Here is a 22886-nt window from a genome sequence, read left to right as displayed (position 1 = left end):
CAGCGGCATTTTCATGTGAATGCAATGCAAGCTTAGCATACTGTATGGCTGAATTTGCATCGCACAGACATCGCATGTGATCTGCTCAGCAATGCAGTGCTAATTACATGCGATGCCTGTGTTCACAATAGTGTGAAAACAGGCTAAAAGGAAGTGGAAAACAAACAGATTGTATGGCAATATCAACGGCTAATAAAACGATATATATATATAGGGAGTTATAAAGAGACTTGGAAAACAAAAACTGAGGTGTTGATGTTGCAGACACACTGTACCATGCATGTCACTTGATTTTGCACGTAGCTTGTCAGAAAAGTACAAATACCCCCCAAATGACCCCTTTTTGGAAAGTAGACATTCCAAGGTATTTAATAAGGGGCATGGTGAGTTTTTCGAAGTTGTAATTTTTTCCCACAACTCTTTGCAAAATTAAGATTTATTTTTTTATTTTTTTACAAATTGACGTATTAACAGGTTATTTCTCTCACACAGCATATGTATACTTGCAACTACACCCCAAAACACATTGTACTACTCCTCCTGAGTATGGCGATACCACATGTGTGAGACTTTTTCACAGCCTGGCCACATACAGAGGCCTAACATCCAAGTAGCACCGTCCGGCATTCTAGGAGCACAAATTACACATATCATTTCCTGACAACCTATCGCACTTTTGAAGGCCCTGGAGCACCAGGACAATGGAAACCCCCATAAAATGACCCCATTTTGGAAAGCAAACAGCCCAATGTATAATTTTTGAGGCATAATGAGTCTTCTGAATATGTAATTTTTTTCCACAAGTTTTTGGAAACTGTGGAAAGAAAATGAAAACACATTTTTTTTACACAAAGCTGTCCATTTATGCAATATTTCTAACACATAGCATGTGCATAGCAAAAATTGCACCCCAAAATACATTCTGCTATTCCTCCTGAGTATGGCGATACCACACGTGTAACACTTTTACACAGCTTAGCCACATACAGACGCCTAACATCCAAGTAGCCCTTTTCACAAAGTTGTCCATTTATCCACTTTAAGACTGGGCCTATTTTTGACACTTTTACAAGCTAAAATAATTTTTTTTGCTAGAAAACTACTTAGAACCCCCAAACATTATATTTTTTTTTTTTAGCAGAGACCCTAGAGAATAAAATGGAGATCGTTGCAATATTTTTTATCACACCATATTTGCGCAGCAGTCTTCCAAATGCAATTTTTTTGAAAAAAAAAAAATCACTTTTTTTAACTAAAAAATAAGAAAACCGTAAATTTAGCTAAATTTTTTTCCATAATGTGAAAGATAATGTTACGCCGAGTAATTAGATACCCAACATGTCATGCTTCAAAATTGCGCATGCTCACAGAATGGCGCCAAACATTGGTACTTAAAAATCCCCATAGGCAACATTTTAAAAATTTCTGCAGGTTACCAGCTTAGAGTTACAGAGGAGGTCTAGGGCTCAAATTATTGCTCTCGCTCTAACGATCGCGGAGATACCTCATATGTACGGTTTGAACACCGTTTACATATGTGGGCGGGACTTGCGTATGCGTTTGCTTCTGCGCGCGAGGTAACGGGGACAGGGCGCTTTAATTTTTTTTCCTATTTATTTTATTTATTATTTTTTTATTTTTACACAGTTTAAAAAAAAAAATGTTTTGATCATTTTTATTCCTATTACAAGGAATGTAAACATCCCTTGTAATAGAAATAGGCTTGACAGGTCCTCTTTATTGTGAGATCTGGGGTCAAAGACCTCACACCTCACAACTACACTAAAAAAGAAAAAAAAAAAAAAATTGTTGAAAAAAGAAAAAAAAAAAAAAAAAACGGCCCTTTAAACCGGTTGCTAGGCAACAACTTTTGACGTAGCTCCGGTCCTCCAAGACCATAGAGTCGAGTGAGGGCCATTTTGCCCTCACTCGACTTCCTGTCTCTGAGGGTCTGGGACCGGATAGTTTTCCCCGCTGCCGGCGGGTCCGGTAAGCTGGGAAAACGTCTGGGACGCGGCGGGAGGGGGGGGCACCTCTTCCCCTGCACCGTAAGGGTAATTCCGCGGAGAATCCGCCACTGGGACCACCCTTATCTGAAAGCCGACCGCCCGCCGTTTAAAAAAATACCGGGGTTATGGCAGCTATCTGCTGCCATAACCCCAGTATTTAGCTTTTAATGGCCGACGCATATAGTCGTTAGGCGGTCGGTAAGTGGTTGCATGTATATGGCAAACAGGTAACGATGACTGATGGGGTGACAGGTGACTGATGGGGTGACAGGTGACGATGACTGATGGGGTGACAGGTGACGATGACTGATGGGGTGACAGGTGACAATGACTGATGGGGTGACAGGTGACAATGACTGATGGGGTGACAGGTGACGATGATTGATGAGGTGACAAATGACGATCGATGAGGTGACAAGTGACGATGATTGATGGGGTGACAGATGACAATCAATGACGGGGTGACAAGTGACGATGATTGATGGGGTGACAAGTGACGATGATTGATAGGGTGACAGGTGACGATGACTGATAGGGTGACAGGTGACGATGACTGATGGGGTGACAGGCGACGATGACTGATGGGGTGACAGGCGACGATGACTGATGGGGTGACAGGCGACGATGACTGATGGGGTGACAGGTGACGGTGATCGATGGGGTGACAGGTGATGGTCACCGATGGGTGACGGGCGATGGTGCACGGCGGTACTGATGGCAGTCTCTGGTGACCGGTGAACTTTAGGCTACGTTCACATGTGAGCGTAGCGATCATGGGCAGAATCACTGCGATTCTGCCCGCGATCCAGAAATCATTGCAAATGGCGGGACGCCTGTGCGTTGCCCCTGATTTGCAATAGCACCCCAAACGCTGTGCGATGTTGCAGCGATTTCCGCCTGCCGAATCGAGGTAACATCACGCAAACAACGCATGACGCCCCAAAGAAACTCTTGTACCTTTTTTGGGCGTCATGCAATGTTTGCGCGATGTTACCTCGATTCGGAAGGCGGAAATCGCTGCAACATCGCACAGCGTTTGGGGTGCTATTGCAAATCAGCGGCAACGCACAGGCGTCCCGCGATTTGCAATGATTTCCGGATCGCGGGCAGAATCGCGGTGATTCTGCCTGCGATCGCTACGCTCACATGTGAACGTTATGGGTGTCAATTTCTGGGCACTGATGAGGTGACTGTTGGGTGACAGGTGCAATTGGGGGGGGGGGGCTGAGGACTGTGTGGGGACCTTTATTTTTGTGATTTTACATTTTACAGGTGTACAGAGCAGTAACTCACTGTTTCTAGCTCTGCTCTCCTCATACTGGAAACTGTGTGAGGAGAGAAGAGCTAGTAACAGTGAGTTACTGCTCTGTATTTACATTTTGTGATCGGCTGTGAATGGATTCACAGCCGATCACATAGTAAACAGTCACTGTCAGTGACTGTTTACTACTGCCGGTGACCGACATGACCGCGCTGCGCGCTCCCGATCGCGCATGCGCGGTCATCTTGTGGGCGCCTCCATTGTGATCGGCTGTGTCATTGGAACACAGCCGATCACGTGGGAAACAGCCACGCCCATTGGCTGTTTCCCCCCTGCCGGTGACGGGGGGTGTCCCCGGGACACCAAGACACCGGCAGTGCAGGGCGGCGCGCACGCGATCGCGCGCCTGACCTGCTTAAAGTGCCGCCGTCATATGACGGCGGCCCAGGATAATGGTCGCACCGCTCCGCCGGGCGGGCGGCATGTAGTTAAAAATGTTCTTTGGTGTTGGGCTTCCCCACGCGGACTTCCGGTTCGGGCCAATTCTAACATCCCTATTCTACATGTAAAAAAAAAAAGTTTGCTATAAAACTACTTCGAACCCTCAAACATGATATATTTTTTAAGCAGAGGCCCTAGAGAATAAAATGGTAGGTGTAGCATAGTTTTATGTTAAACGATATTTGCACAGCAGTTTATCAAACACTAATTTTTTGGAAGAAATAAACTTTAATGAATTGTAATGCACAAAAACACAAAATAATACCCAATTGTTTGGTAAAATATAAAAGATGCTGTTGCGCTAAGTAAAAATATACCAAACATGTCATGCTTTAAAATTGCGTCCACCTGTGGAACGGTGGCAGGTTACCAGTATACAAGTTACCAGTTTAGAGTTACACAGCAGTGCTCTTAGTGTCGGTTCACATTTGTGCGATCACAGAGATCGCATGTAATTCGGAGCGCACTGCTCCTAAAATTACATGCGATGTCTGTGTGGGGTAAATTCAGCCTTACAGTTTGTAGGGCTGAATTCGCACCACAATCGCACAGGACCCTTTTTGTTGGTCTGCAGCAGAATCGGATTGCATGGTGGTTCACACTAGTGCGATCCGATTCTGTGCAAACTTTCATTTCGCACTGCGATATGCGATCTGATCCGGGGATGTCGTTAACTTTGAATTGACACCCCCAGCGTATCGCATATGGCAGTGTGAACTGCCTGTTGTGTGGATGCGATGCGGGAACACGCTGCGAATATTCGCAGCATTCCCGCATCGCACAAATGTGAATCAGCACTTACTCAGCTTGCGAGGATACCTCACATGTGTGCAGCAATCGCCGTTTACATATGCGTGTGGGACCTATGTACACGTTCGTATTTGCATGTGAGCAAATTACTTTACTTTTTTTCTTTTTTTTAACACTTTAATTTTTTTTTTCTTGATCAACTTTATTGTTATGATACAAGGGATGAACAACACCGCTTGAAATAGCATGGGCTATGACAGGACCTCTTTATGGAGATCTCTGGCTTTCAATGAAATCAGACACAGATCGGTCTGATTGGCTGCTCTACTGATCATTAACGGCCAGGTAAACAATTACTTGAAAACAGGAAGTGACAAAATCCTCGTTGCTTCCTGTTTCTGACATCACACAGTGGGAGTAACATCTGTTCCTCTCAGTGTGTGACCAGAGACGGATACCACTGGTCGCATCCTTACCATGCTCTCAGATTGCACGCAAGAGCCCGGTGGCAGCATCGGCGGGTGGGATTCCCTTTCGCCACTTGTAAAATTAATTTAGCGACTCGTTATCTGCTTGGATTACTTTTACTTTGTAGGGAATCGCCGGCATTAATAGATTATATTTCGATCTTTGCTGCAGCGATGACCGAGACATAAGCCTTCTCATCTGAGGACATTTATAAATGTACAGTGGACGGTAAATGGTTAATGTACATAGCAGGGAAACGTTAATGCAGATTCCTACCTTTTTGTTATTCTGAAGAAATAGCTGTTTGTCTGTGTTCATGTGCAAAGTGAATCTGTATCAATCAGCTGCTGCACATGCAGGGCTCTAATGAGGACTGCAACCCCTAAGTGTGATTTCCCTTTGTATCTCATCAAAAATTAAATTTTTTGTTGCAGGGGAAGCTGAAAACCTAAATTGTATCTTAGTGCAGACTTCTAGGAAAATCAGTAAGCCAATCAAACAAGTAGGAAATTACATATCTGCGGGGTGTTCTGTACACCAACTGTGTGCAGAAGGCCTCCACATAGCCATATTGCATTGGACTTTACAGAAAATTACAGCACTGCAGGTTGAAAAGGAAAGGTCTTTTTTATTAACCACTTCCTTACCGCCTCATTGGAAAATGACGGCGACAGGAAGGCTTTACGGATCCGAGCCGACGTCATATGAAGGCGGCCGGATCTCCCCGCTACTGCGCGCCGATCGGGGATCCCCGATCAAGGTAAACAGCCAATGAAATTTGGCTGTTTACCACGTGATCGGCTGTGTCAATCACAGCCGATCACATGAGTGGCTCCAGCACGAGCCGCTCGTTCCCTCTGTAATGCGCATCCCCCGGGGCGCGCAGAGCAGCAATCGGGGACGAGGCTCGTCCCTCAGACAGAGCCAATCCCCGATCTTGGTCAAGAGCCAATGAAATGGGCTTTTTACCACGTGACCGGCTGTGTCCAATCACAGCCGGTCACAAATGTCAACAAAGCTGTGGTAACTCACTGTTACCAGGCTCTTCTCACACACCGATCCAGTGTGAGGAGGAGATCTGGAAACAGTGAGTTACCACAGTACTGTTACTATTACTGTGCCCTGATTGCCCCCACCAAATAAAGAGGACCTGTCACAAAAGTACCTGTCACCTGCCCATCTGAGTACCTGTCCCCTGCCCATCAGAGTACCCGAGTACCTGTCACCTACCCATCAGAGTACCCGAGTACCTGTCACCTACCCATCAGAGTACCCGAGTACCTGTCACCTACCCATCAGAGTACCCGAGTACCTGTCACCTACCCATCAGACTACCCGAGTACCTGTCACCTGCTCATCAGAGTACCTCCCGCCTGAAGTACTTGCCGCCTGATCATCAGTACCCGTCACCTGCCCAGAGTACCTGTCACTTGCCTATCGGAGTACCCGAGTATCTTCCACCTGCTCATCAGAGTACCTGCCGCCTGAAGTACCTGTCACCTGCCCATCAGAGCTCCCGAGTACCTGCCACCTGCTCATCAGTACCAAAGTACCTGTCACCTGCCCAGCAAAGTACCCGAGTACCTGTCACCCTTCATACAGCCACTATGTCCATGTCCAAAAAGTTTTTCACTGCCGAAGAGGCCTGTCAATTGTTATCCCCGACGGATGAGAGCAGTGGGGAGCTCTCACTTTCCGATGCCGAAACCAATTTTGAATCTGGTTCAGAATTTGAGCCCTTTGAAGGCTTTACATCGGGAACTGAATTGGAGGAGGAAGAAGTTTGGCCTAAAAGACGCCGCACTGAAAACCAGGCAGACACCAGCAGCGCCAATGGCCAATCGGCAAACGCCAACGGCGCTGGACCCCAGAAGGAAATTTCCAGTACAAGCACTGGAATTTCACACCGGCCCCAAAAAAGCAGAGCCCAAATGCAGCTTCCGGATGCCTTGGCAAACCCATTGTGGCTGCCTTCTAGCTCTGGGTCAGCTACAACCCCCTCTTCACAGCACAGCCAGGTTTGCAGGTCAACACCGAAAATTTTGTTCTCATTGATTTTTTAAATTTATTTTCCCCTGTTGAGTTCCTTCAAGGCATCGTAACCCAAACAAATATTTTTGCCCAACAATTCATAGAGAACAACCCCACCTCACGTAATGCCCGACCTTTTGAATGGAGACCCCTAACATTAGAAGAGTTAAAAGTATTTCTGGGTCTTACCATCAATATGGGGGGTTACAAAAAAAAAAGGAGCTGCATTCCTATTGGTTCACCAAACCCATCCACCATATGCCACTTTATTCATCGGTCATGTCCAGGTCCCGTATGATAATATAATGCGCTTCCTGCATTTCAATGATAATTCGCAGTGCCCTCCCCGAGATGATCCCAATTTTGATAAACTCTATAAAATTCGACCCCTAATTGATTTATTTTCCAAACGGTTCCCCGAAGTTTATGTCCCTGACCAAAAGATCGCTGTGGACGAATCACTGATCCATTTCACAGGCCGGCTGGCATTTAAGCAATACATTCCCAGCAAGAGGGCTAGGTACGGCTTAAAACTTAACAAGCTCTGCGAAAGCAAAACGGGATATGTACGCCTTTCACGTGTACGAAGCCAGAGACTCCGAGCTCCAACCCCCTGAGTGCCCAACGTATATGGGAATAAGTGGGAAGATTGTCTGGGACCTAGCCTTCCCATTGTTGCAAAAGGGGTACCATATTTACAACTATTACACCAGTTTTCCCCTTTTCCGCCACCTGTACCTGAAAAAAACCTTGGCCTGCGGTACAGTAATAAAAAACCGAAAGGGCTTCCCGCAGAGTCTTGTCACCACTCCTTTACAAAACGGGGAATCCACAAGCCTAAGGAACGAAGAAGTAATGGCTTTGAAGTGGAGGGATAGTAAGGACGTTTACATCATGTCCACCATCCACGATGACACCTCAGTGGAAATTCGAAGACAACGCGGTCCCGTTCGAAGTCACGTTCGAAAGCCTGCTTGTATCCACGAGTACAATAAGTACATGGGGGGGGGGGTGGATTTAAATGATCAAATGCTGCAGCCCCATCTCCCGACACGAAAGACCTTCTTTTGGTACAAAAAAGTTGCAGTTTACTTTTTCCATTTGGCCATGTACAACGCATATTTCACCTATCAAAAGTCACCAATAGCACCAATGCCCTTCCTCCATTTTATTGAAGATATTGCCACTGCCCTGATTTACCAGCAAGGATCCCCCCCAGAAATAATTTGTTCCGAGTGTGTAGCAAAAAAGGAGTTCGGAAAGACACCAGTTTCCATCGTACCGACTGTCCCTCCCAACCTAGCCTATGCATTGCTTCAAAGATTGCTTCAAAATCTATCACACTGCCCTAAACTTTTAGCCCATATTTCAATCAGACTGCCATTTCCCCTTTTTCAATTTTTGTGCTGAATATTTTCCCGCTGCCTCAACCAACCATATCACTGCCTTCCTTGTGAACCGACCCTGGCCTGTATATCGACTATGCCTCTGCCTGCCATTGTTCATCCGCCATGTTTCTGCCTTTCACGTGAACTGACCCTGGACTGTTTATCGATTATGCCTTAGCCTACCGTCTATTTCTGCCTTTTACCTGCACTTAGCTCGGCCTGTTACGACCATGTTTTTTGCCTGCCCCTTAGACTGATCCTTCGCCCTGCTACTGTAGTAGTGGGATTCAAAATGACACAGGGGTCTCACTTTTGTGAGGGGCTTCAGAATATAGTGTTCTAAAATAAGAAAAACTGTTTTTGGTTTTCTCTGGGTTTGTAATCTCAGAACAGGGTCTGGAGTCCGGAGGCTTCAAAGCGATTTGGGTGGGAGAAGCCTCTACCCCTGTCCCCATTCTTTCCCGACCGAGGCCCTAAGCTTGATGGTCCTGCCTGCAATACTTTGGCTGTGCTGATCATATCCCTGCCTGCACTGACCCAGGACTTTTTATGGAACATGTGCCTGTTGCCTGGACCAATACTTGGGCTGTACTGACCATATCTCTGCCTGCTGCCTGTACTAATTATGGACAGTATTCCTGCCTGCTGCATGGACAATCCTTTTTCTGCTGCTGACCATATCCCTGCCTACTACCTGGACCAATGCTTTGGCTGTGCTGACAATATCTCTGCCTGTACTGACTATGGACAGTATTCCTGCCTGCTGCCTGGAAAATCCTTTCACTGTCGCTGTCTACGTTCCTGCCCGCTGCCTTGACCACTGCACTGCTAAAACCACAGGTAATTTTTTTGTTTATCCTTTCCTCAGCAGAATGTATTTTCGTATGTATTATGCTATGTGTTAGGGGCCTTCAACAATGTGATAGGTTGTCAGGAATTTATGTGTGTGATTTATGTGCCTAGCCACTTGCCAACCGGCCAATGTATTTATACGTCCTCCGTTTAAACCTAAATACCGCTGTTATGGCAGCAGATCGCTGCCATAACCCAGGTATTTTTTTAAACGGTGGACGGTTGGCTTTCCAATAAGGGTGGTCCCAGCGGCGGATTCGCCGCGGGATCACCCTTCCGGGATGGCGGAAGAGGTGCCCCTCCCGCCGCGTCCCGGTCCTTTTCCCCGCTTACCGTACCTGCCAGCAGCAGGGAAAACGATCCGGTCCCGGATCCTCACAGACAGGATGTCGAGTGAGGGCAAGCTTGCCCTCACTCGACTCTATGGTCTTGGAGGACCGGAGCTACGGCAAACTTTGCCTAGCAACCGGTTTAAAGGTCCCTTTTTTTTCTATCTCTTAGTGTACTTGTGAGATCCGAGGACTTTTTGACCCCAGATCTCACAAAAAAGAGGTCCTGTCGTGCCTATTTCTATTACAAGGAATGTTTACCGTTAGCTTGCGCGCAGAAGTGAAAGCATACGGAAACCCCGCCCACATATGTGAACGGTGTTCAAACCACACGTGCAGTATCGCCGCGATCGTTAGAGCAAGAGCATGAGCCCTAGACCTCCTTTGTAACTCTAAGATGGCAACCTGTAGAGATTTTTAAAGTGTCGCCTATGGGGATTTTTAAGTACCAAAATTTGTCGCCATTTCGTGAGCGTGCGCAATTTTGAAGCATGACATGTTGGGTATCTACTCGGCGTAACATTATCTTTCACATTATGGAAAAAAATTGGGCTAACTTTACTAGTTTCCTTTTTTTTTTAATTAAAAAAAAGTTAATTTTTTCCAAAAAAATTGCGTTTGGAAGGCCGCTGCGCAAATACGGTGTGATAAAAAATATTGCAATAATCTCCATTTTATTCTCTAGGGTCTCTGCTAAAAAAAATATATAATGTTTGGGGGTTCTAAGTAGTTTTCTAGCAAAAACAACTGATTTTAACTTGTAAACACCAAATGTCAAAAATAGGCCTAGGCAAGTGGCTAGGATGCATGATGGTGCTCCTTGGATGTTGGACCCCTCTATATGGCTAGACTGTGAAAAAGTCTCACACATGTGGTACTGCCATACTCAGGAGGAGTGGCAGAATGTATTTTGGGGTGTCATTTTTGCTGTGTACATGCTATGTGTTAGGAATATCCTATAAATTGACAACTTTGTGTAAAAAAAAAAAAAGGTTTTAATTTTTTTCCCACATTTTCCAAAAACTTGTGGAAAAGAGGACACGTTCAAAAGACCCATAAAGGCCTCATAGAATATACGTTGGAGTGTTTGCTTTCCAAAATGGGGTAATTTTGTGGGCGTTTCCATTGTCTTGATGCTCTAGGGCCTTCAGAAGTGTCATAGGTAGTCCAAAAATGATGTGTGTAGGGATGCACCGATCCGACTTTTTTGGAGCCGATACCGATATCTGGAGTTGTGAAATCGCCGATACCGATACGGAACTAATCCGGAGCTACACACAAAGCAAGCGGCTGCAGTACAGAGCAAAGCCGCTGCTTCATGTGTGTGTCTCCTCCATTCACAGGCGGAGTGCATCTAATATCACTCCGCCTGTGAGCCAGACCTATACAGGAAGTAGCGGCTCCCATCCCATACTATTACTGCACCTAGTAAGGGATGGCTGAGCCGTTACTCAGCAAAAACTGGATCGGCCCATGGGACGGCTACATTTTACCGATCTCCGATCCAGCTATTTTGTCCAGATCAGGGCCGATTTCCGATCGGTGCATCCCTAGATGTGTTTAATTTATGCTCCTAGAACGCCTGAAGGTGCTACTTGGATGTGGAGTCTTTTTTTGTGGCCAGGCTGTGTAAAAGTCTCACACATCGAGTATCACCATACTCAGAAGGAGTAGCAGAATGTATTTTGGGGTGTCATTTTTGCTGTGTGCATGCTATGTGTTAGAAATGGCTTATAAATTGACAACTTTGTGTAAAAAAAAAAAAAGAAAAAAAAATGTTTTTCTCCATTTTCCCAAGAATTGTGGGAAAAAATAACTTAAAAAAACTCACCATGCCTCTTACTAAATACCTTGGACTGTCTACTTTACAAAAAGGGGTCATTTGGGTGGTATTTGCACTGTCCTGACATTTCAGGGCCTCAAGAAAGGAGATAGGCCTTCAGTACATGTGGTGTGATCAATTTTCAGTAATTGGTACCATAGCTTCTAGACTCAGTAACGTTCACACAGACTAAATAAGATACACTAATTTTGTTTAATTTTACCAGAGATATGTAACAGTATACATTTTGGCCCAAATGTATGAAGAAAAATAAATTTTTTGCAAAAGTGTTTTTTTTTCAAAAATTTTGCTATTTTTTTGCTTATATCACGAAAAAAAAAAAAACCCGGTTGTGATCAAATACCACCAAAAGAAAGCTCTATTTGTGTGAAAAAAATGATAAAAATTTTGTTTGGTTACAGTGTAGCATGTCATTCAAAGTGTGAGAGTGCTGAAAGCTGAAAATTGGTCTGGGCAGGAAGGGGGTCTAACTGCTCTGTATGGAAGTGGTTAACATTCAATTACAATACGACCTGTGTCCAAATTGTATACGCTATATTGTTTTGTTTTATTTGCTAATTTTATTTTTCTCAATGAAAGTGAAGTTTCCTTTAAGCCCGGTACACACTTTTTGTTTTCATTCCAGTGGGTAAGCATTGTTAGTATAATGATTTCCCCTGCTGTGCTATTGTGTTCTGTTTTAGAGTCCACAAACTGTGGTATACATATCTGAAAATATATAATTCCTGATATACTGACGGCCTATCTCATTTCTAGAGGCCAGGACAGTACAAATATCCCCCAAATGACCCCTTTTTGGAAAGTAGAAAGTCCAAGGTATTTAGTAAGAGGCATGGCGTGTTTTTCTGCAGTGGTCCTTTTTTTTGCCATAATTTTTTGGAAAATAAATAAAATGTAAAAAAAATTGTTTCTCACAATTTGTTTTTGTCACCAGTGCAGTACAGCGTCATCATATAATGATTGTAGTGGTGATCAGGGACACTGGCAGCATGTAACAAAATAAAAACAATTTATTTTCTTGATTACATTTTTCTGGAGAAGAATTTTTTTTTAAACACATTATGATTGCTTACACCAGTGAATTTCACAGTTATAAGCAAGCATTTTCATTGAATTAAATTTAACCATTTAGTGTTTACTTGTTTACTACTGGGGTTAGCTGTGATTGGCCACAGCTAATCACATGGTACAGATGCACTGTGATTTGCCCTGTCTGTACCATGTGATCACTGAGACCAATCACAGACATTAACACAACAGTACACAATGGATGGCATGACTGAAATTGTCATTGTCATGTGATCTGCTGTAATTGGTCACAGCGATCACATGGCAACGGTAGCAGCCGATACACCGAAAATTCATCTGATGTGTGACAGATTGCGCCGCAACGGGGCTCGTGGGGGTACCCTCCTATCTTTTACAGCCAAGGAAGCTGCCATCTTAGCCCTTGGTTGATCTACAGTTGCCATGGTGCTGCACAGAAGTTATAACACCAGCCATTTGATGGTTTGACATTTCAGTTAAGAGCACAAGCAACTTTGACCATCATAATTCATGGTATGCCTTGAAAGTAATTGTTTTGGAAACTGTTAAACGCAATGGGTTTAATTACGCTATAGTGCAAAAGAAGTAGTGGAACCGCACTCAGGTAGATGAAAACAATTGGAATACTTTATTCTTCAAATCAAATGTGAACAGACAGTGCAGGGAACAGGTAATCCAGGTTCAACCTGGATTACCTGTTCCCTGCACTGTCTGTTCACATTTGAATTGAAGAATAAAGTATTCCAATTGTTTTCATCTACCTGAGTGCGGTTCCACTACTTCTTTTGCACTTATCCGGATGGCGGGTCTTACCAGCACCAGGTCGGACTGATACACCTGAGCGGCTCTGTTTCTCTCATTACCCTTTAATTACGCTATACCCTTTCACGGCTTCCAGCCGGCCAGGTCCGTACAGCGTATGGACCCGACATTCCTCCTCCTGCTATAAAGCTCATGGTCACTTCAGTGACCATGAGCTTATGCCTTAAAGCAAGGCATAAGCTCAAGCGAATATTGATTCGCTATTGTCAAAAGTGGGTGGGTTCAGGGTGCAGAGCCCAACCTTTTTCAAGCCAATTAGAGCCTCAGGCTCTAATCATGTGGCTTGAAAAATAAATACTCATACAAGCGTATAAGTCCAGTGCCCTGCATGCATCCCCGCATGCAAACTAATGGACCGGCCGCTCCTGAATGAATGGAAGATAGGATCACCACCTGTCCGTTTTTTGCAGGCAGGATCAGATTGGATAGTGGCGAATGTCAGAGGCCATGTCATGGATGTCAATAGGGGTAAACTGACAGGCTGACCTGACTGGACAGTCTGTGTGAAAGGGCCCTGAGGGTAGATTAAGACATGCATCTAAATCGCCCTTGCCTCTGAAGCCCAAGGCTCCAAAGGCTACTGACAGGTGGTGAGGAAGAGATGCAATGCCTCCTCACTGCCTGTTTTAACCACATTTTTGCTGCCAAATGTGCCGCAACTGCATGCATTGCACGCAGTTTCAAGTAGTTTGCAGCGCTTCCTCATTCATTTGAATGTGTAGAGTTTGGCAGGTGGCATCACTACCAGTCAGGTCAAATTTGCAATGGATGCAAAACATTGCAGTCCCAGCATATAAACACCCCCGTCTGTAGCCTATTGCAGCTTGGAGGGGTGTGGTTGGTGGGTGGCAGAAACGCAGCTCAATCATGCATTTTTGCTGCCTCCCGCCAAACCGTAAGTCTAAACAAAGCCCAAGGCCTTGTTCACACGGGGCATACTACTACAGGGTCGAGCTGCAGGTGTTCTGTGCATCCCTTTTGCAGGCAGTACCAGTGGTGTCAGTTGGAACACAATGGAATGCACAGGGGTTCCATGCATTCCTGTGCAGGGAGTCCCATTCATGTCAACTGAGACGCAGCAGCTGCAAGGACACAGCTACTGCTCCTAACTTGACATCCATGTGGGTGCATGTACCTGAACTAACACTGTCTGCCTTTAGGTCCATGCACCTACACCTGCATAGATGTCAGATCTGTCCTTGCAGCTTCTGCGTCCTTATTGACATGACTAGGACTGCCTGCACAGGGATTCACAGAATACTTGTGCATCCCTGAGCAGGTAAACACGGCCCTCTATGGGCATATGCTTTAGCACACCTCACTAAACGAGGCCTTAGTAGGAATTTAGCAGGAATTATGTATTCTATTGTGTTTATGTGTGCAAATAAGGATTTTAGTGTTTTTTTTTTTGTGAAATTAGTGATTTGATAAACATTTGCGTAAAAATCGCAGGGACCTAAAAATTAGTTGCACCTTCTTTTTATTCTACTGGTCATGTGCTTTCAGAAAATATATGGTTTGGGGGGGGGGGGGGGTCTTTTACAAACTCTGAAAGCTGTAAGGGAAAAATAAAAACCTTCAGTTTTGTAGAGAAATGTGGATATTTACATTTTTGCGTACGTTCGATTTTCACCATTTTGCAAAAAAAAGTGCAATGAAAAAATTCCAAATATTTTTTATTTATTAACACCGTACAGGTCTTACTAAGCTTTTATATTTAGTAAAATATATGGTTTGGGGGGTCTTTTATAAAATCTGAAAGCGGTCTGTAAGTTAAAAAAAAAAAAAACCTCCACATTTTTTGAGAAGTTTTTGGGTACGTTCGATTTTCACCATTTCACAAAAAGGCACAATTTAAAATTTCCAAATATTTGCTATTAACTCAACACACGTTAAGCTTTTATATTTAGTATAAATTTAGCCAAAATTTAGTAAATTTAGCTGTGTTTATTCTGCCAATAATAGTTTTAGTGTATTTTTTGTGAAAATATTGTTTTGATAAACATTTGTGTAAATATCACAGGGTCTTAAAAATCAATAGCACCTTCTTTTTAATTCTACAAGTCATGTGCTTGCAGGATATATATGGTTTGGGGGGGGTCTTAAATCTGAAATTTGGATATTTACGTACATTTTTGCGTACGTTCGATTTTCACCATTTTGCAAAAAAAGCACAATGTAAAAATTCCAAATATTTTTTATTAATTAACGCCATACAGATTAAGCTTTTATATTTAGTAAGAATTTAGCAGGTATTTTGTAAACTTAGCTGTGCTTTTATCTACTAATAATGGTTTTAGTGTATTTTTAGCGAAAATATTGTATGACGCATGCGCAAATATCACAGGGCCTTAAAAATCAGTAGCACATTTTTTGTTCTACAGGTCATGCACTTTCTGAAAATAGATGGTCTTTTACCAATTCCTAAAGCTGTAGAGGAAAATTGAAAACCTTCAGGTTTGTAGAGAAAATTGGATATTTACACATTTCACAAAAAGGCGCAATTTATTTATTAGCTCAATACAGGTTAAGCTTTTTTATTTAGTAGGAATTTTGTAAAAATTGTTGCGTTTTATCTGTTAATAATGATTTTAATGTATTTTTAGCGAAAATATTGTTTGATAAACATTTGCGCAAATATCGTGGGGCCATAAAAATCTATAGCACCTTCTTTTTGTTCTACTGGTCCAGTGCTTTCAGAAAATATATGGTTTGGGGGTGGGGGGTCTTTTACAAACTCTGAAAGCTATAAGTGAAAAATAAAAAAAAAAGGAAAAATTGCAAAAATGGTATGGCCAGCTGAGTTTAAAAGTGGAGTACAGGGCCTGGCACCGAAAAAGGTTAATTTGCCCTCTTGCCTTTATCCCCTTGTAAGTATGTTTGCAAAGAGGCTGCAGGAGCTTGGAGCAATCCTTGTGTTAACAAAGCAGTTACACACACTGTTAAGGTGAGGTTATTGATGGCTTACCTGGGTCCAGTTTGGTACATTCTCATTGCTTTGTGTGTACACCTTGACATTACTATTGACCAAAGTAAAATAATCTGCCATCATGGCATTTATCATGGGTGTGCGCAATGACAAAACATAGGATGCCTCCAGAGCCAAAGCTTTCTGCAAAGGTAGCGGTATTACGCACAAGGACCAAAGTGGATTATTATCCTGATTTTGAAAGACACAAAACCATGTGTTACAATTATTAAGAATATCAAGATTAATCACAAAAATTGTTATAATACACAAGAATGAGCCTTATGAGTAATTATGATTTTTTTACTGGCTCTGATACAATTTACTAGTTGAATTTTCTGGGGGACACAGATCCCACCATATTTATTTACTTGATGACGTTTATTTATTTATTTTTTTAACTATTTTGATACAGACTAAAGAGGCAGATTCTTCTGCAGCAGTATAACCCACAGGGGAAGAACATCTTTCTTTATTATCCCACATCTTGTTGGCAGGGTATATTTTCAAGATGCTGTACCCCCCCCCCCCCCCCAATGAATGGTAAAAAAAAAAGGGAATATTGACTTACCGTAAAATCCACTTCTCTGATGTTCATTGACTGACACAGCTCCTGATCTTCATAACCATTGGGACGTCGCAAGGCAGTGTTAAACATAAGGGGTGGGAACAGCAAAAACAATTCCCAGCATTCAACAGGAGCTCAACCAAAATAACTGGAGCCCACCTGAAAAAAAACAATAAACCCTCAAAGAGGATCAGGTCCTCTAAACAGCAGCCTGTAAAACCTTGCAGGCCAAAAGAAGCATCCGCAGATGCCAACATATCCACTTTATAAAACTTTAAAAGTGTGCACCGACGGGCCAGGTGGCCGCCTTGCAAACCTGCATCACTGACGCCTGATGACGGAAGGTCTAGGAGGAACTAAGCGCCCGAGTAGAGTGTGCCTTGACAGGGAAAGGAGGATCCTGACCCATGATGGAATAGGCCTGAATAACAGTCTGTCTGATCCATCTGGAAATGGTCGCAGAGGAAGCGGACAACCCTTTCCGAGGCCCATCCGTGAGCACAAATGAGTCCAACTTCCTAAAAGACTCCGTAGCCACCAAGAACACCCATTTGCCCGGACCACATCCAAGGCATGCAAGGCAATTTCCTTCGGATGTTTAGGCCTGTGACACAGGGAAGGCAACACAATGTCTTCATTCAAATGAAGAGACAATGTAAGCAAGGGAATCTCCCAAGGGTTCTCAAAGGGAGGCTACTGAAGGACCGAAAGCACAAAATTAATGTCACAAGGCGGCAACGGAGACCGCACTGGAGGAACCAAATGTGGGATACCCTGAAGAAAGGTACGCACCAGGGAGTGCGTGGCCAAGGGTGGAAGAAGATTGCCAAAGCCGACACCTGGCCCTTGATGGTACTCAAGGCCAATTTCTCTTCAACCCCCCCCTGTTGAAGGAAGGTCAAGAACTGAGCCACCGAGAAGGAGCGAGGATGAACTCCAAGAGACTCGCACCACGCAATGTACGTCTTCCACGTACAATGGTAGATCTTCCTCGAAGTAGATTTCCTAGCTTTTAACAGTGTAGGAATCACCAACTCAGATAAACCTCTATCCTTCAGCACCTGGCGATAAACAGCCAAGCCGTCGAAGCCAGCAACTGTAAAGCAGGATGGAGGATTGGTCTTTGGGCAGCAGATCCTCCCTGAGAAGAAGCCTCCAAGGAATGTCAGCGACCAGTCGCACCAGGTAGGCATACCAAGCCCAGCGAGGCCAGTCTGGAGCCACTAAGATCACCGGAATCCTTTCTACCTCGATCTTGTGTAGAAGTTTTGGCAGAAGCTGAGAGGAGGGAAGGCGTAAATCAGACGATACTGACCCCACGGGGCCACCAGCGTGTCTGTGGCATCTGCCAGAGGATCCCGTGACCGAGCGACAAACCTCTGCACCTTTCTGTTCAGCCGAGACCAACAGATCCACCTCGGGGATACCCCACCGGAAACACAACTAATGAAACACCTCCGGATGAAGGGACCACTCCCTTTGGTCCAACGCCTGCCGACTGAAGTAATCCACCTGACAGTTTTCCACCCCGGGAATGTGTACGGCGGAGAGGGCTGGAACGAACTTTTCTGCCCACCTTTGAATGCCGGCTACCTCCAGAGCCACCTGGACACTTCTTATGCACCCCTGGTAATTGACATAAGCCATGGCATTGTCCGATTGAATGTGCACTAGACATCCCTAAAGACGATCCGTTCAATGGTCCAGACACAGTCTGATTGCTCAGAGTTCCAAGACAATGATGGGTAGTCTGGACTCTTCCAGTGTCCAGATCCCCTGATCAGAATGCTTTCCAAGGATGACTCCCCAGCCGGACAGGTTGGCATCCGTGGAAAACCTTAATGGGGGACAAGAGCGACACTCGATCCTGTAGCCAGACTGAATGAGTTTGTGGACCCACTTATCTTGTACCAGGGAAGTCTACAGGTCCCCCACACCGGATACGGGTGAGGGCGCACTTTCATGCTGAAGGAGCCTTGTCTACGGGTCTGGAGAAGCCCACTCTCAGCTTGCCAGACCAGGTTCGTTTGGATCCTCCAGAAGAGGCCCTGAAATGCTACGAGCCCTTGTCAGTAGACCCAGAGGGACGAAAAAAACGTATTTTGAGCCGAGAAGCAAAGCCCACGTCTACGACGAGGTTTCTTGCCCTTAGTAGCCAGCAGCAGAAAGGTACTCTTCCACCCGCGAGACCTTTAACAATGTCATCCAGGGTAGCTCCTCCAAACAGGCGATCTCCTTGAAAGGGAAGATCAGTCAAAGCCTTTTTAGAAGTCTGGTCCGCAGACCAGCATTTGAGCCAAAAGACAGGCTGAAGGACCACTGCCAAAACAGAGAAACCGAGCCACTAGGGGAGCCGCATCCAAAGAGGCGTCACAGATAAACTGCAGCCCCTGGACCAGCTAGTCTGCCAGCTCAGCAAAGGCAGGAGGGAGCTGTTCTTCCTCCAGGTCACAGCGTAAAAGTGTAGCCCACTCGGTCAGAGTTTGCAACACCAGGGCAATGGCTAATACCGGCTTCAGTGCCGAACCAGCCAGAGTGTACATATTGCGGGCCACAGCTTCCGCCTTCCTGTCAGCTGGATCCTTAAAGGCCAGGGTCTCTTCAACCGGAATTATGGTTGCCTTGTTCAATCTGGAAACCAGAGGGTCCATCGCCAATGGAACAGTCCACTTCTTAATAAGGGACTCCTCATAGGGGTAATGCCTAGAAAATCACTTCGGGACCCCAAGGGGATGTTTTTGTCATCCCCACTCTATATCGACACTTTTGTCAAAATAGGGGGGGGGGGGGGGGGGGAGGAAACGTCTTTGCCTCTCTGGATGGCTTGTGAGTGCCAAAAGGAATTCTGCGCCTCCGTCGCAGCTGTAGCTGCATCCTCCATATTCAAGGTCTACTGCACAGATACAATCAGTGCGTCCACCTGCTTCTTTTCGTGCAGGGTTACAGATGTGGAAGAATCATCCTTACTATTGGAGGATTCAGGGCAAGTGGTTGCAGACCCAGCAGGGTGACCCACGTCTGCAGCGACCAAATCAGATTCAGGATCTGATGAGACAAATGAAGCAGCGGAAAGCGGGGCCCATCACCGAAAAACAACTCCACCCAGGACACAAAGGACTCCAGGACCGCCGTCAGTGCATCGATGGATGGTTAGGACCTGGAGGGCCCCGCAGCCTCAGAGAGGGGATCAGGTGGAGAGAGTCACCGGGAGACCCCACAAAAAGTGTAAGTGTGGTGCTGCCCGGTTTGCCTGGCACCGGGCAGCACCACCCGGTCGCCAGGCAAAAGCACCAAGCGATCCTCAGAAGAGAGAACCCCACCAGACTCACCATGCAGCAGAAACAGGCACCTGCAGCCACCAGGATAATCTGCACTCTAAGTGCGGCAATCCGGAAGTGAAAAGATACAGGAGTCAGCACCATGGGATGAGGAGGAGCTCCCACCGCCGAAATCACCGCCCACAGGGCTCTACTGTTATGGCCACCGCTATTTTCAACGCAAATTGCCCGCAAGATTACACAAACATGGCCGCCGTGAATAGAAACACACAGGCTAAACCAAAATGGCGGCCCTGCATGGCACCACGAAGCCTCCAGGGACCCAGGAGGACAGGCCCAGGCAGGACGGGGGGCCCTGGAAGGAGCCCCCACCAGGTACAATCCCCTCCGCAAAGCTGATCGTCCAGTCACCGGCAGTGCACCCCCCAGCCCCCATCGCCAGCATAGTACCCTACCCCCACCACCCCAGGTGGTGGACTGGACCAGACCACCCACACAGCCCCAGCATATGTGGAGGGGGGACAGATGAAATGGAGGTGCCTGATGGAAAGGAGGGGAACCAGAGGGTCCGACTGTCCCAAGAAGGGGCCTAAGTCCACTCCAAAGGGGTGAGAGGGGGGGGACAGCTATTCACCATACCAGGAACCAGGTGGGCACCGCTCCAGACAGAACCCCTCTCCATTGAAATGGGGGGGCTGTCGGCCAGGAGAAATGCTGGGACTCGGACCAAGACCCGGTCGTATGCGACCTCGCGAGGCATTTAACTCCCAGGCCAGCCCCCTGTTCAGTGGGGCTATGTCGCGGCTGACCTAGCGCAGAGCTGAGGTATGCGCGCATTCGCTGGCCAGACTGGGGTGACCACTGGACCCAGATTATCCAGCCCGTCGCCCAGCCTGGCAGTTAAATGTAGATCTCACAGGAAAAAACAGGAAAAAAAAAAAAGTTCTATCTAAAAAGGAAGCAGGTCCATACTCCTGACTAGGCAGAAAAAAAAACTGAGTACCTATAGCAGAGAGAGGGAGTATACCCCCTGGGACTGCCCACAGGCGTAGCCAGATTTTTTCTGCCTAGTGTCCTACTCCTGTATAGGGCAGTATAACCCAATGGTTAAGAAGATCAGGGGCGGTGTGTCAATGAACGAAAGAGAAATGGGATTTTTGACTAACCGTAAAATCCATTTCTCTGATGTTCACCGACAGACACAGCTCCCGATTTTCTTAACCATTGGGTTATACTGCCCCCTACAGGTGTAAGACACTAGTCAAAAAAAAAAAGTCTGGCTACACCTATGGGCAGTCCCAGAGGTTATACTCCCTCTCTCTGATATAGGTATAGTTTTGTTACAAGCAGTGTCAAGAGAATTACAACTCCACAGAGGTGTGGGTGCTGTGTCTGTCAATCAACATCAGAGAAATGAATTTTACGGCAAGTCAAAAATCCCATTTTCTCTTTCATTCATTGACTGACACAGCTCCCAATCTTCTTAACCATTGGGATGTCCCAAAGCAGAGTTAAACATGAGGGGTGGGAACAGCGAAAAAGAAATTCTCAAGGCTAACTTTAGCCAACCAGGTAAACAGGAGCTCAACCAAAACTGGAGCCAACCTAAAAAACAATACACCCTCAAAGAGGATCAGGTCCTCTAAACAGCAGCCTGTAAAACCTTGTGGGCAAAAGAAGCATCCGCAGATGCCAACACATCCACTTCATAGAACTTTGTGAAAGTGTGCACCGGCGACCAGGTGCCCGCCTTTCAAACCTGCGTCACTGACGCCTGAGGATGGAAGGCCCAGGAGCCACTGAGCGCCCGAGTAGAGTGCGCCTTTATATGGCAAGGAGGAACCTGACCCTTGATGGAAAAGGCCTGAATCACCGTCTGTCTGATCCATCTGGAAATGGTCACAGAAGAAGCAGACAACCCTTTTTAGAGGCCCATCCGTGAGCACAAACCGTGAATTTGACTTCCTTAAATACTCTGCAGCTGCCAGGTACATCCTAATTACATCCTAATTGCCCGGACCACATCCAAGGCATGCAAAGAAATTTCCTTTGGTTGTTTTGGACTGGGACAAAGGGAAAGAAACACAATATCTTCATTCAAATGGAAATCAGAGACATTTGGAAGGAACGATGGACAGGGGCGAAGAACTACCTTATCTCTGAACTACTAAGTAAGGTGAAACACAGGATAACGCTGCCAATTCCGACACACTGCGCACAGAGGTAATAGCTACCAAAAAGGTCACCTTCTGGGACAGCGTAAGCAGGGGAACCTCCTGAAGATTCTCAAAAGGAGGCTTCTGGAGGACTGAAAGCACAAATTGAGGCTCCAAGGCGGCAACGGAAACCGCACTGGAGGGGCCAAGTGCCAAACTCCCTGAAGAAGGGTACGCACCAGGGAGTGTGTGGTCAAGGGCCATTAAAAAAAGATCACCAAGGCCAACACCTTGCCCTTGGTAGTACTCAATGCCAGTTTCTGCTAAACCCCCCATTGAAGGATGTTCCAAGATCCAAGCCACCGAAAAACCCAAGTGGCTTACACCACGCGATGTACATCTTCCGCGTACAATGGTAAATCTTACTAGAAGTAGATTTACTAGCTTTTAACAGTGTTGGAATCACAGACTCAGACAAACCTCTATTCTTCAGCACCTGGCGTTCAACAGCCAAGCCGTCAAAGCCAGCACCTGTAACGCAGGATGGAAGATTGGCCCTTGGGACAGCATATCCTCCCTGGGAGGAAGCTTCCAAGAAACGTCGCCGACCAGCCG

General features: G+C 45.7%; 1 protein-coding gene across 1 annotated transcript in view; it reads right to left on the bottom strand.

The window, feature by feature from the left end:
* LOC309549589 (piRNA biogenesis protein EXD1-like) overlaps positions 1–22886 on the bottom strand; it is a gene marked incomplete at its 3' end in the record, with an annotated part of 299356 nt that overhangs the window by 10038 nt on the left and 266432 nt on the right. Inside the window, exon 12 of the mRNA XM_082249962.1 lies at positions 16270–16461. Within this exon, the coding sequence (XP_082106088.1) occupies positions 16270–16461 (192 nt within the window). The remainder of the gene's footprint in view (positions 1–16269; positions 16462–22886) is intronic.

This window comes from Pelophylax lessonae, assembly GCF_965119305.1.
Source record: "Pelophylax lessonae genome assembly, chromosome: 1".
Lineage (NCBI taxonomy): Eukaryota > Metazoa > Chordata > Amphibia > Anura > Ranidae > Pelophylax > Pelophylax lessonae.
The sequence above is the reverse complement of the archived record's forward strand: the minus strand, read 5'-3'. Positions and strand labels throughout refer to the sequence as shown.